The sequence below is a fragment of the Chiloscyllium plagiosum genome, unplaced genomic scaffold, assembly GCF_037043375.1.
Source record: "Chiloscyllium plagiosum isolate Xiang-an unplaced genomic scaffold, Cpla_swu_hap1 HiC_scaffold_25, whole genome shotgun sequence".
Taxonomy (NCBI): Eukaryota; Metazoa; Chordata; class Chondrichthyes; order Orectolobiformes; family Hemiscylliidae; genus Chiloscyllium; species Chiloscyllium plagiosum.
In genome coordinates, this window is record NW_028270163.1 from 19,445,975 (window position 1) to 19,460,171 (window position 14,197).

Genomic DNA, 14,197 nt, shown 5'->3' on the forward strand with positions numbered 1-14,197 from the left:
CTTGTGTACCGCTCAGACTACTGCCATGGAGAGATGATAATGATGACTGGAATGTTTAACATATTTGAAGGGGTTCAAAGCAAATAGGCTTCTTTGACCTGGATAGTGGTCAAGCTCCCTGAGTGCATAGAGAATCATATTCATCCAGGCGAGTGGGGAGTATTTCATCTCACTCCCTGACTTGTGCCTTGTAGATAATGGGTTTGGGATAAGTTACTCATTGCAGGATTCCTAGCCTCTGACCTTCTCCTGTAGTTATAGCATGTATATGGCTGGTCTGGTTCAGTTTTTGCTCAAATGTAACCTGCAGGATGTTAATAGGATTCAGGGATGGTACTGTAATTGAATAACAAAGGATGGTAGCTTGATTCTTTCTTCAAGAGTTCTGAAAATGAGTCATACCTGACTCGAATGTTTTTCTCTCTACAGATGCTGCCAGACCTGATAAGTTTTTCCAGTATTTTCTGTGTTTGCTTCAGATGTTTCCTTGTTGGATTTGATCATTGCTTAGCACTTGTGTGATGTGAATGTTACTTATTGATTATCAGCCTAAGACTTATATTGTCCAGGTCTTGCTGGACGTGTCCAGCTCTTGTTTTATGTTTGTAGAAGGATGAAGGGATTCGGAAAACAATTGTCCTCGTGGAACCCAGGCTGACCATCTATGAGCTGCTTAACATTACTGTCAACCGGTGGCACTATCAGAAACACCTTCCACCATTCAGATGATGATTTCCAGGAGATAGGGCAATAAGTGTGTGGATTGGTTTTATGCTGATTTTTGTGGACATGGCGTTGCTGTGCAAATTTCCATGTTCTTGTGTAGATTTCAGTCCTGGAACAGCTTGGTTAGGGGCATGGCTAGTTCTGAAGCACAAGTCTTCAGCTCAAGCCTCAAGGTTTTGCAGCATCCAGTGTCTTCACTCATTTTTTGATATCGCATGGATCTATCAAATTGGCTGTCTGTGATGTTGGGTACCACCTCCCAAGATTAAAGATGGTTGCAAATATTTCAGCCTTGTCTTTTGCACTGATGACCTGGTTTCATCATCATTGATGATAGGAATATTTGTGAAACGGCCTCCTCTGCTTTTTGTTTAATCATCCACCTGCTTTCACGACTTGACACTGGAGGATTTCGGAGCTTTGATCTGATTCACTGGTTGTAGGATTGCTCAGCTCTGTTCATGGTGAATATAGATTATATAAAATTGCAAATATCATATGGGTTTACAGAGCATAATGCAATGAACTAACATGCAACTATATAATCTAGACAATCCGAATTTTAGCCGACACACAATCTTCTGAATCACAAAAGCAGACATCGACTTCAGCCAACTAATACCCTCCAACAGTTTATCGCATCAAACCATGTTGAAGTCAAGAAAAGTTGCTGGTGTGTGTGACACGATTAATAATCCTTAGTGTGCAATGTGTAGACAAACTAGGGCAAGTGACACCTAGTACTGTTCCTCCAAAATCTGCCAAAGGGGCAATGACTTGGAAACTCCTGGTGGTTGTTCTGCCAATGCAGGGCAGGGTTGGGTGGGATGCATGATTGCGCTAGCTGCAGTCAAAAAATTTCCATCCTATATCCTGTGAACAGGATCATTTGTACATTTTTGCCTGGTCAGCGGGACCTGTGAGGGCACTCGGGGTCTAAGTCCATTCTAGCCCAATCTGTCTTTCTTTAAATCCCTGATTCCTACCCCCTCTATCACTGCCCTCTCAAGTCCTAAGTAGCTAAAGGCACCATATTTTTCCTGTAAGTCTCTGGCTCCCACTCTCAAGGTTCCCCAGGGGAGACTGGTGAGCAAGGTTAGATTTCACGGAATACAGGGAAAACTAGCCAGTTGGATACAGAACTGGCTCAAAGGTAGAAGACAGTGGGTGGTGGTGGAGGGTTGTTTTTCAGACTGGAGGTCTGTGACCAGTGGAGTGCCACAAGGATCGGTGCTGGGTCCTTTACTTTTTGTCATTTAAATAAATGATTTAGATGCGAGTATAAGAGGTACAGTTAGTAAGTTTGCAGATGATACCAAAATTGGAGGTGTAGTGGACAGCGAAGAGGGTTACCTCAGATTACGACAGGATCTTGATCAGATAGGTCAATGGGCTGAGAAGTGGCAGATGGAGTTTAATTCAGATAAATGCACGGTGCTGCATTTTGGGAAAGCTAATCTTAGCAGGACTTATACACTTAATGGTAAGGTCCTAGGGAGTGTTGCTCAACAAAGAGACCTTGGACTGCAGGTTCACAGCTTCTTGAAAGTGGAGTCGCAAGCAGAGGATAATGAAGAAGGTGTTTGGTATGCTTTCGTTTATTGGTCAGAGTATTGAGTACAAGAGTTGGGAGGTCATGTTGTGGCTGTACAGGACATTGGTTAGGCCACTGTTGGAATATTGTGTGCAATTCTGGTCTCCTTCCTTTCGGAAAGATTTTGTGAAACTTGAAAGGGTTCAGAAAAGATTTACAAGGCTGTTGCCAGGGTTGGAGGATTTGAGCTATGGGGAGAGGCTGAACTGGCTGGGGCTGTTTTCCCTGGAGCATCTGAGGCTGAGGGGTGACCTTATAGAGGTTTACAAAATTATGAGGAGCATGGATAGGATAAATAGATAAATTTTCCCTGGGGTGAGGGAGTCCAGAACTAGAGGGCATAGGTTTAGGGGGAGAGGGGAAAGAGATAAAAGAGACCTAAGGGGCAACGTTTTCATGCAGAGGGTGGTACATGTATGGAATGAGCTGCCAGAGGAAGTGGTGGAGGCTGGTACAATTCCAACATTTAAGAGGCATTTGGATGGGTATATGAATAGGAAGGGTTTGGTGGGATATGGGTCAGGTGCTGGTAGGTGGGACTAGATTGGGTTGGGATATCTGGTCGGCATGGACAGGTTGGACCGAAGGGTCTGTTTCCATGGTGTACATCTCTATGACTCTATGGCATGGAATTCAAAGGCCCAGAATAAACAGATTGTAAGCCCAGCAGAACTGGATTCTGTCTGTGTTCCAAATCCCTCATTTTCTCACTCCCGGTGTTTGAAGTGCAATGTTAGTTTTTGATAAAATGTCCCACAGAAGACACATGTATATTTAGGCCTTCTAAGTACTAGCCAATGCTCTTTCAGATTTCCTTTTGATAAAACTTGATACCAGTTGAGGAGGAGTTTGACTAAACAGTGATTTAAATGATATGTTACGCAATTCTTCACATTGTTATTAAATAGTCTTTTATTTGTGTTATTCACTTTACAACAAAGGGTTGACCAATGTACATACATAGACACATCCAGGAATGAAACGCAGAATAGACATCTTTCAGAATGGAAGGACATACCCAGAAGGCTTGTGAATATCTATTACCACATTAACTGTAGCCAACAGAATAACAGACGGCAACAAAAATCATCACATATACTTAAACAAAACTAAGTCGCCAATATAATTGCAATAATACGTGTGTGTGAGTGTACAAGACTGTAATCTGCTTTTTCATCTCTCTTTTGTGCAATAATTCAAACACTCACCTCATTGTCACCAAAACTAAAGGCTGCTCAACCAGTTTGATTCTGGCCTCCTTGAGTGATGTGTCACATGTACAACTGCCCAGGAGGCATTCAAGATGATAGACAAGGCTCCGGCTGCAATTATCCAAGGTTTGTAAGGGCGATTCATTCTCCAGGTTTGGCAAGAAAAGCCATGTAGTAGTTCTGTATGTCTGTGATCTGATTGAGGGAGGCCTGAATGTGAACACTTCATTCTTACAGCATTTCATATGTACCATGGTGTAGTCATCAGGGTCTGCAGAGTATGCACACTCATGAATGAAAGAGCTGCTTCCACCGAAACTGGAGTGGTGGTTGCATACCATCAGCAGGATTAGTTCAATGATGCAATCCACAAAACACCGGAACGGTTCTATTCCACCCTTTCATGGCAGAAGGAGTGAGGACATGGAGTGGCTTGGGAGAAAATGATGTTTCTCAACCTTGTGCTGCCAAGACTGTGGGATTCTTTTGGCATTGATGACATTTCCTGTGCGTGGTTTACAGCCTTTCAGAACAGAGCCAGAGAACTCATTCGAAATGGGAGAATTGGAGGTGGAACTTTTAGATTCAACCCCCACTGTCATCCCTTGAATTGAAAGGCCAGCATAAACTGGATGGCTTTCTAACTGAACAAGGACATATTACAAACTGCTGGTTCTCTGCGTGCAAATTACGTTTCTACCTGCTTGGAATCCATACACTTTGGGATATTACTCCATTATAGTGTTGGACATCTTTTGCCCTGATCAGAGTTTCTTACTCCTGTTAGATTTTATTTGTAAATCGACATTGAAGTTCAAAATACAATACTGCAGGAAGGAAGCCAGGAAAGAAATCCCATGAGTCTGATCAATGCTGTAAACAATGATGCTTGAAAATCTATCAGCAAAATAAATTCCTTAGAAGAACCTGGCTAGAACACACCTTTTTAAAAAAAGGCTTTAAAATGAGACATACACAGGTTGTGAAGAATATTCTAAAATGCAAGTTTGTTTTCAGTATTCATTGAAGGGATGTGAGGATTGGCAGCCAGCCAAGCGTTCATTGCTCATCTCCAATTGCCCTGGAGAAGGAAGCAATGAGCTGCCTTCTTGAAACGCTGAAGTCTTTGTGATGTAGATGCACCCACAATGCTTTTGGAAGTGAGTTTTATGGTTTTGGCAGAGCAGCGATATAGTGGCTTGGAGGGTAGCTTGCTGGTGTTCCCATGTATCTGCTGCCCTTTGTCCTTCTCCAGGGTAGTGGTCATAGGTTTAAAAGGTTCTGCTGGAGTAGAACTTTTATTCTTTTGAATAGAATTTTCTGGTAATTATTAATGTCACTTAGACACTTTTTAGTTCAATGTGATCTATGAGTTCAACTGCAAGCATGAACCATGTCACCAAAGCATTACCAGAAACACAAGGCCCCACTGAAAAGTCTTCTCAAACAAACTCAACCTCATGTTGAATTAACTGTAATAAAATCTGTAATGAGACAAAATTACTTTCTATCTTCCTGCAGGCACTGGTGTAGTCAACGATATAGTAGTAGTAGCAGGGGTCCTTAGCTGAAATGATAGTACTCCAAACCTTCCTTCAACATCAGTGAATTCAAGTTTCCTTCAAATCCTCCACCTGTCAGGTCCTGCCAAAACAAGAAATGTCAGATCGCACAAGTCAAACCCAGCCCTGCGTCTCATCACACAATCAATGACATAAGTGCAAAGCTAATCCATCTTGAAACCTGGCAATGCATCAATATGCTGGAAGCTTTAACTCTATCCTCAGTTATTGAAAAATATACAGACTAGTATGAATCATCTTGAGAAGCCAAAGATTTGAGAGCAAGAACACTACTCTTTGACAAGTTTCCCACTGTGAGTGGGCAGCTGTAATTTAGGTTTGAATAGTTTGCTTTTCAGAAGAACTGTGAAAGCTCAAAAACAACAGAATAGCTGGCTGTTGTGAGCTTGGTTATAATTATACTCTTGATTTGAAGAATTCTATCACTAAACTGCCTCACTTTCATTCACTTGGGTGGTGGTTTACATCCATCTCAGTCAGTTAACAATATGTTCCCTTTAACTTTCTGGCTAATCCTTTAATTCCTCTTCATTTTAATATGTGCTTACTGAGGATTTTATCACCTCAGCAGCTGCATCAGTCCTTCTCTCTATAATGTAATTGTCCCGTAGAGAGCTATAAGCCCATTGCCATTCAGTCCAGTGGAAGCTCTTAACATCCTTTGTGAAATGAATCACAGAGTTGTTACAGTGCTAGAGAAAGCCATTCTACCTAACGTCCTTGTCAGCTCGCTCAGCCATCTGACTAAGTGCCAATATCCTGTTACTTCCCTGCAACCCTACTTATTGTTTCTATTTAAATAATTATCCTCTTAAATGCCTCAAATGAACCTGCCTCCACACAATACCAAGCAGTGCATTCCCGATCCTAACTTTTCACTGTGTGAAAACAGTTTTTTTTTAGATTAGATTAGATTACTTACAGTGTGGAAACAGGCCCTTCGGCCCAACAAGTCCACACCGCCCCGCCGAAGCGCAACCCACCCATACCCCTACATTTACCCCTTACCTAACACTATGGGCAATTTAGCATGGCCAATTCACCTGACCTGCACATCTTTTTTTGGATTGTGGGAGGAAACCGGAGCATCCGGAGGAAACCCACGCGGACACGGGTAGAACATGCAAACTCCACACAGTCAGTCGCCTGAGGCGGGAATTGAACCCGGGTCTCTGGCATTGTGAGGCAGCAGTGCTAACCACTGTGCCACCGTGCCGCCCATGACACCTCCCATTTGCTTCTTTTGCAAAACACTTCAGTACGACACCGTCTGATTCCCAATCTGTTTCTGAGTGGAAACACTTTCTTCCTATCTACTCGGTCCAGGTCCCTCATTATTTTAAAATCTTCTATCAAATCTCCTTCTAATCTTCACTACCTAATTACTTCAATTTGTTTCTCATAACTGAAGTTTCCCATCCCTAGAACTGTTCTTGTAAACAATTTTGCATTCTCGCCAATCCTTCCTTCACTGTGGTGCCCAGAATTGCAGAAAATACTCTAGTTGAGGTCTAGCCAGTGTTAAATCTTAACCTCCCTGCTCTTGTATTCAATGCTCCTATTACTGAAGCCTGGAATACTGTGTGCTTTATTGACCGTACTCTCCACCTGTTCTGCCACTTTTAATGACTTACGCATGTACACAGCTCTCTTTCTGCTCCAGCACACCCTTTAGAATGGTACACTTTATGTTATACTGTATCCATTTTTTGTATTGAGGTGTGTCACCTAATATTTCTCTGAATTGAACTTCATCTGCCACTTATCTGCTCACTCCATCACCTTGTCAATATCCTTCTAGATATTCTACAATTTCCACCTCAAAGTTTACAATTTCTCCATGTATTGTGTCATTCTCAAACGGTCATTCTCAAACTGTGAAATAGTTCCCTGCACACCAAGATCTATAGCATACATTTCAGGAAATGCAAAGAACCCAATACTGAACCCTGAATTCCTTCAGCCTGAAAAAATATCAATTAAACATTATTCTGTTTCCTATCACTGTCAATTATTGTCATTTCTTAATTTATATAAATGATTCGGATGTGAATATAGGAGGTATGGTTAATGAGTTTGCAGCTGATGTAGTGGATGTGGCTACAAAGAGGGTTATCTCAGAGTACAGTGGGATCTTGATCAGATGGGCCAATGGGCTGATGAGTGGCAGATGGAGTTTAATTTAGATAAATGTGAGGTGCTGCATTTTCGAAAGGCAGAACAGGGCAGGACTTATACATGGTAAGGTCCTGGGGAATGTTGTTGAACAGAGACCTTGGAATGGAGGTTCATAATTCCTTGAAAATGGAGTCGCAGGTGGATAGGATACTGAAGAAGGTATTTGGCATGCTTTCCTTTATTGGTCAGCTGACAATTGACTATTATAGAAAATTCTGGAAGAAAATTTAGTCTTCAAAATTTTGGATTTTACAAGCACAGAACTCTTATTGGCCTGTTTGACTAATGTTTGTGACATTGGGCCCCAGAGCAATGCACAACGCATCACAATATTGTGATCTCTTTAAAACAGTGGCTGTTTCTTTATTTGTATTATTTAATCCATCTATTTTATTAATGTAATATTTTGTGCTCTTAAATGAAACCCACAGGGAATGACGTGACAGATACCTGTTTTTATTCCTGTTATATTAATGATCTAGAGAGGATGGTACAGTAGCTTGAGGTTTCAGCCAACTGCAGACATTTCTAAAGTTAACACTGAAACTCAAATAAAAAAAATCTATGTCAAGACAGGCAGTTAGTTAAAATATGAGACACTTCGTTTTGGAACTGGTGGTTTATATGAGGCCTTGAATAGCTCTGACTCAGTGCCCTAGATTTGGGCCTGTTTAAAGTTCATGCTTTGTGAGAGAAAAGGCATCTGAAGTTAAACCATGTGCAATTCAATTCATTTGCCTGCAAATCCATACAAAGAAAACTTAGCTCTCTATTAAATCGCTACGGTCGTTTCTATCACTTTGTCCTGTTCTACTGCCCAGGAGCTCTGACAGTAATTAAATTTACAATTATGCTCATGTATTCCTGTTGTAGGAAACTCTTAAGTTGTGAGAAATCCAATCGAGTTTGAAAGGGTGTGGCAGAAGCTCATATGACTACCTTCAATATGTAACTTCTCTTTCATCTTAGAAACTACTGACGAGTTGAAGTGGCTCTCTATCAAATTAAATTACAGAATACGCTAAGTTATTAACAAGGGAAAATGCATTATAGCAATTGCGTCCTGGTAGGCTTTAATGTGATACCAAGGATTGCCATATTCAATTTGGAACAATGTGTTACAACAGTGCCTCCTTCAATCTGAGCATTGACTTTTGAATCCAGTTAACGAAAGCAATGAATTTTCTAATTTTGTGTCAGAGCATTCTGTCTTTTTTCATAAAGTCTGATCAGATTATTTTACTTCTGCTGGGGTTTCTCACCTGCTATCACGGATGTCATGTTAGTGCAGACTTAACTGATGGTGGGAGGGGACAGAATCAGAAAGCGCAAGAGTTCAACCTGGTCACAGGGCAATGCTCCGAGCATGTAAGACACAGAACTACCGTTTCAAACACTTGACTGCTGAAGTCAGTCCAATTCACACTCAAGCTGCAGCAGGAAAGTTGAAAAGAGAAAATAGGGCAATCTATTTTCCTGAGATGCTGAGTCATTTGTTGCAGCTTGTTTTCCTATTTCAGATTTCCAACATCCAGTTTCACTTCATTCTGATTTACATAAATTAAGTTTTAAAAGCATGCTGCAGGCTGTCACAAATAAAACACTTGCTAATCCAGGAAGGTGAGCTCTGGAAAATATTGTGCAATATACAGTGTGTTAATGCAGTCCACAATCTACATGGAAGACAGCTGTGAAAAACTCTGATATTATGAGTAAAAGGCTCCTGTGAATTACATGTGTCTTTTTAGGTGAATGTGTTAGAACAAGAAAAACAATCTGATTAAAATAAGCAATGCCAATGACCTTCATTTGACATCAGTGCAAAGCCCAATTGGATTCCACCTCCCAGTTATTGAAAAGCCTTCCAAAAAATGCACTCTCACATATTTTAATGATGGATTTTATTAGTCAGATGGGTTCAATATGACTAAACCAACAGATTCTATTCCATATACTAAATATTTAAAGTTGGTTGAAAGTTGCATCTTAATTTCCAAACTAAACAAAAATATGGGTCATTTACAAAAAGCAGAATTTCAAACAGATTGAGGTCTTTCAGAGTCCATTGTGGTTGGCCCTTCTATTTGGATTTTTTTCTTGCCAAATTATGCCAAGATATAGAGTTTAAAAGCTCAACATATTTCTTTGTCACTGTTGCTGTGTGGATTGTATCCCCTTTGTGATAGATTTAAAAGCCGTGAACTCATTTTGTTTGTAATCTAGTAAGTACAGGCCCTAGTACTGCTGGTATGATATGCAGATGTCCCATTCCCGCTGACATAGTATCGCAGTATAGCAAATCTGAAATGTTCTTAATGGAGGCTCTACTTGGTTGTTTCACTGTCTTTAAGATCACAAGCCAAAGGAGCAGAATTAGGCCATTTGGCCCATTGAGTAGGCTCTGCCATTTGATCATGGTTGATATGTTTCTCAACCCCATTCTCCTGCCTTTTCCCATAACTCTTGATCCCCTTACCAATCAAGAACCTCTTAGATATACTTTTGGCCTCCACAGACTTCTGTGGAAAAGAGATCTACAGATTAACAACTCTCTGGCTGAAGAAATTCCTCCTGATCTCAGTTCTAAAGGGTCATCTCTTTGCTCTGAACTTTGCCCTTGGGTCCTAGTCTCCCCTACCAGTGGGAAAATCTTCTCCATGTCCACTCTACCCAGACTTGTCAGCTTTCTGTAAATTTCTATCATAACTCCCTTCATTTTTCTCTCAGTCCTGTTTTAAAGATTTAAAATGGAAGCTCATTTGTACAATGTGCCCCCTCTCACATCCTTCAATCCCTCTGCTATATGCTATTGCAAGTTTTATTGTTATCATTCAATTATCTTGTATTTCATACTCTTTCTAATTTTGGTGCTGACACAATAGGAGTTGGCCTTTCATTTAAGCTCCTCAGTTTTAAAAAAGTCTCCAGAATGGTGGCAACAATTGAAGGAGGCCATTTGGTCTTTCATGTTCATGCTGGCTCCTTGTAAGAGAAACTCAGCTAGCCCCACTCCTCTCCCTTTACCCTGTAGCTCTGCAAATCCTTTTTGTTAAGATAATTATCCAGTTCCTTTTGGAAAGCCCTGATTGATTGAATGTACCACCAAAACCCCTCTTTTGCAGAGAATAATAGATTCAGTCGCAAGCTGGAGGAAAATGCATTTCATCAAGCCCTCTCTGGTTTTTTAAAATCAGTGATTCTTCTGCCAATGTAAATTGACATTTCCTATCTCTACTTCTGTTTGAACATCATTGTCGTATTTCTGGTCCTTCATACATATATTATAAACAATAACAGAAACCCAACTCTACTGGTAGTGGGATGCTGTAAACAGTCACTATTTTGTACACATTATGCTGAGTTTATTGTCAAAACCTGTGGTCCTGTCCATGGCTAGAAAGCTGGGGGAAAAAACCCCACCCTGGCCATTTTCACTCGATGCAATGCGATGACAGTCGGTTGTAAAGTGTCTGTTGTCGGAGGGTTTGCCTCACTTCCAAGTCCTATAAGAGGCAACAGGCCAACTGGAGAGTTGCTAGCTCTTCAATCCGGAGGAAGTGAGGACTGCAGATGCTGATGATCAGAGTTGAGAGTGTGGTGCTGGAAAAGCACAGCAGGTCAGGCAGCATCCGAGGAGCAGGAGAATTGACGTTTCGCGCAAAAGCCCTTCATCAGGAATGAGGCCTGATTCTCCTGTTCCTTAGATGCTGCCTGACCTGCTGTGCTTTTCCAGCACCACACTCTCGAGTTCTTCAATCCTAACAGCACCAGGTCGAGTTAAGGACTGCAGGTGGACCAGGGCAGCAGACTTGGTGGGCTGATTCAGCCACTGAATAAGCCCCATGGGTCACAAACAGTTCGATCAGAGGAACAACATCCAGAAGGAAGTCACTATCTTTTATTAGCTTAAAGTTGCAGTTTAAGTGCCCATTAATTGGTCATTTATCTTCTGAGCATGACCTCGACCATCCCTCCTTCAGTTGGGTTCATTATTTATCCAAACATAAGCTTATCAGGTTCCTGCTATAAGCTTCTCTTTGCAAGTTATAACTCGCTCCTCACCCATGTAACCCTGGTACATGCAATGCTGTTACATATACATCAAAGATTACACAATAATTCTGAAGGATTATTAATCAAACTCAGTTCTTGGCTTCTGAAGAACTGTCACGAGTGACCCTAATTCACATATTTTCCCAAACATTGTAAAACTTAATTGAATAAAATTTCACTCTAAGAGAGTAGTGTTAGAAGATATACTGTTAATTTACCCATGAATTACAGGATAATTCCTTTCCATAATGTCATCATCTTGGAGTGTTTGTAAATAAGCAACAAGATTTAACATACCTTTCTCAGACATTTGTTGCTCTTTTGTAAGATTTTCTGTCCCTCTGAGGAAGATTTCAACTGTTCGAAGGTGAATAGCTGTGAAATTCATTTATCTAATTTCGAGAATGTTAACCCCTTTATTTGAGGGTGAATTTACACTGATGCAAAATTCCTTCAGTCAATGCAAACATAATCTGACTCTGACCAAACAGAAGTGAGCCAAGAATCCCTGGAGCAATCTGCTTCACTTTGCAGAACCTTTTCGTGCTTACAATCTAATTTACACTCTGTGTACAGTCATAGAGCCATAGAGATGTACAGCACGGAAACAGACCCTTCGGTCCACTCGTCCATACCGACCAGATATCTCAACCCAATCTAGTCCCACCTGCCAGCACCTAGCCCATATCCCTCCAAACCCTTCCTGTTCAGGTAACCATCAGATGCCTTTTAAAAAAGACTTTGTCTATTTATCTTATCCATGATCCTCATGATTTTGTAAACTTCCATGAGGTCACCCCTCAGCCTTCGATGCTCCAGGGAAAACAACCCTAACCTATTCAACCTCTCCCTAAAGCTCAAATCCTCCACATCTGGCAACATCCTTGTAAATCTTTTCTGAACCCTTTCAAGTTTCACAACATGCTTCCGATAAGAAGGAGACCAGAATTGCACGCAATATTCCAATGTCCTGTACAGCCGCAACATGAGCTCCCAACTCCTGTACTCAATACTCTGACCAATAAAGGAAAGCATACCAAACACCTTCTTCACTATCCTATCTACCTGTGATGCCACTTTCAAGAAGCTATGAACCTGCACTCCAAGGTCGCTTTGTTCAGCAACACTCCCTAGGACCTTACCATTAAGTGTATAAGTCCTGCTAAGATGTGTTTTCCCAAAATGCAGCACCTCGCATTTATTTGAATTAAACTCCATCTGCCACTTCTCAGCCCATTGGCCCATCTGGTCAAGATCCTGTTTTAATCTGAGGTAACCCTCTTTGCTGTCCACTACACCTCCAATTTTGGTGTCATCTGCAAACTTACTAACTGTACCTCTTATGCACGCATCCAAATCATTTATGTAAATGACAAAAAGTAGAGGACCTAGCACCGATCCTTGTGGCACTCCACTGGTCACAGGCCTCCAGTTTGAAAAACAACCCTCCACCAACACCCTCTGTCTTATACTTTTGAGCCAATTCTGTATCCAAATGGCTAGTTCTCCCTGTATTCCATGAGTTCTAACCTTGCTAATCAGTTTCCCATGGGGAACCTTGTCGAACGCCTTACTGAAATCCATATAGATCACATCTACTGCTCTACCCTCATCAATCTTCTTTGTTACTTCTTCAAAAAAACTCAATCAAGTTTGTGAGACACGATTTCCCACATACAAAGCCACGTTGACTATCCCTAATCAGTCCCTGCCTTTCCAAATACATGTACATCATGTCCCTCAGGATTCCCTCCAACAACTTGCCCACCACCGAGGTCAGGCTCACCAGTTTATAGTTCCCTGGCTTGTCTTTACCGCCCTTCTTAAACTGTGGCACAACGTTTGCCAACCTCCAGTCATCCGGCAACTCACATTTGACTATCGATGATACAAATATCTCAGTAAGAGGCCCAGCAAGGAGAAAGTGAGGTCTGCAGATGCTGGAGATCAAAGTTGAAACTTTATTGCTGGAACAGCACAGCAGGTCAGGCAGCATCCAGGGAACAGGAGATTCGACGTTTTGGGCACAGGCCCTTCTTCAGGAATGGCCTGAAGAAGGGCCTGGCGCTCCTTCCAAGAGGCCCAGCAATCACTTCTCTAGCTTCCCACGGAGTTCTCGGGTACGCCTGATCAGGTCCTGGGGATTTATATACCTTTACTCGTTTCAAGACATCCAGCACTTCCTCCTCTGTACATTTTGCAAGATGTCACCATCTATTTCCCTACAGACTATATCTTCCATATCCTTTTCCACAGTAAATACTGATGCAAAATATTCATTTAGTATCTCCCCCATTTTCTGTGGCTCCACACAAAGGCTGCCTTGCTGATCTTTGCGGGGCCCTATTCTCTCCCTAGTTACCCTTTTGTCCTTAATATATTTGTAAAAACCCTTTGGATTCTCCTTAATTCTATTTGCCAGAGCTATCTCATGTCCCCTTTTTGCCCTCTTGATTTCGCTCTTATGTATACTCCTACTTCCGTTATACTCTTCTATCCTGTCTATACGTGACATACGCTTCCTTCTTTTTTTTAACCAAACCCTCAATTTCTTTAGTCATCCAGCATTCCCTATATCTACCAGCCTTTCCTTTCACCCTAACAGGAAAATACTTTCTCTGGATTCTTGTTATCTCATTTCTGAAGGCTTCCCATTTTCCAGCCTTCACTTGCGAACATCTGCCTCCAATCAGCTTTTGAAAGTTTAGATTAGATTAGATTACTTACAGTGTAGAAACAGGCCCTTCGGCCCAACAAGTCCACACCGCCCCGCCGAAGCGCAACCCACACATACCCCTACATTTACCCCTTACCTAACACTACGGGCAATTTAGCATGGCCAATTCGCCTGA

General features: G+C 41.6%; 1 protein-coding gene across 1 annotated transcript in view; it reads right to left on the bottom strand.

The window, feature by feature from the left end:
• Window positions 1–3,214: 3,214 nt before the first annotated feature.
• Window positions 3,215–14,197, bottom strand: part of qtgal (queuosine-tRNA galactosyltransferase) — a 385,611-nt gene continuing 374,628 nt past the window's right edge. The window contains exon 12 of the mRNA XM_043714488.2: window positions 3,215–5,175. Coding sequence (XP_043570423.1) covers window positions 5,095–5,175 — 81 coding nt within the window. The 3' untranslated portion in view covers window positions 3,215–5,094. The remainder of the gene's footprint in view (window positions 5,176–14,197) is intronic.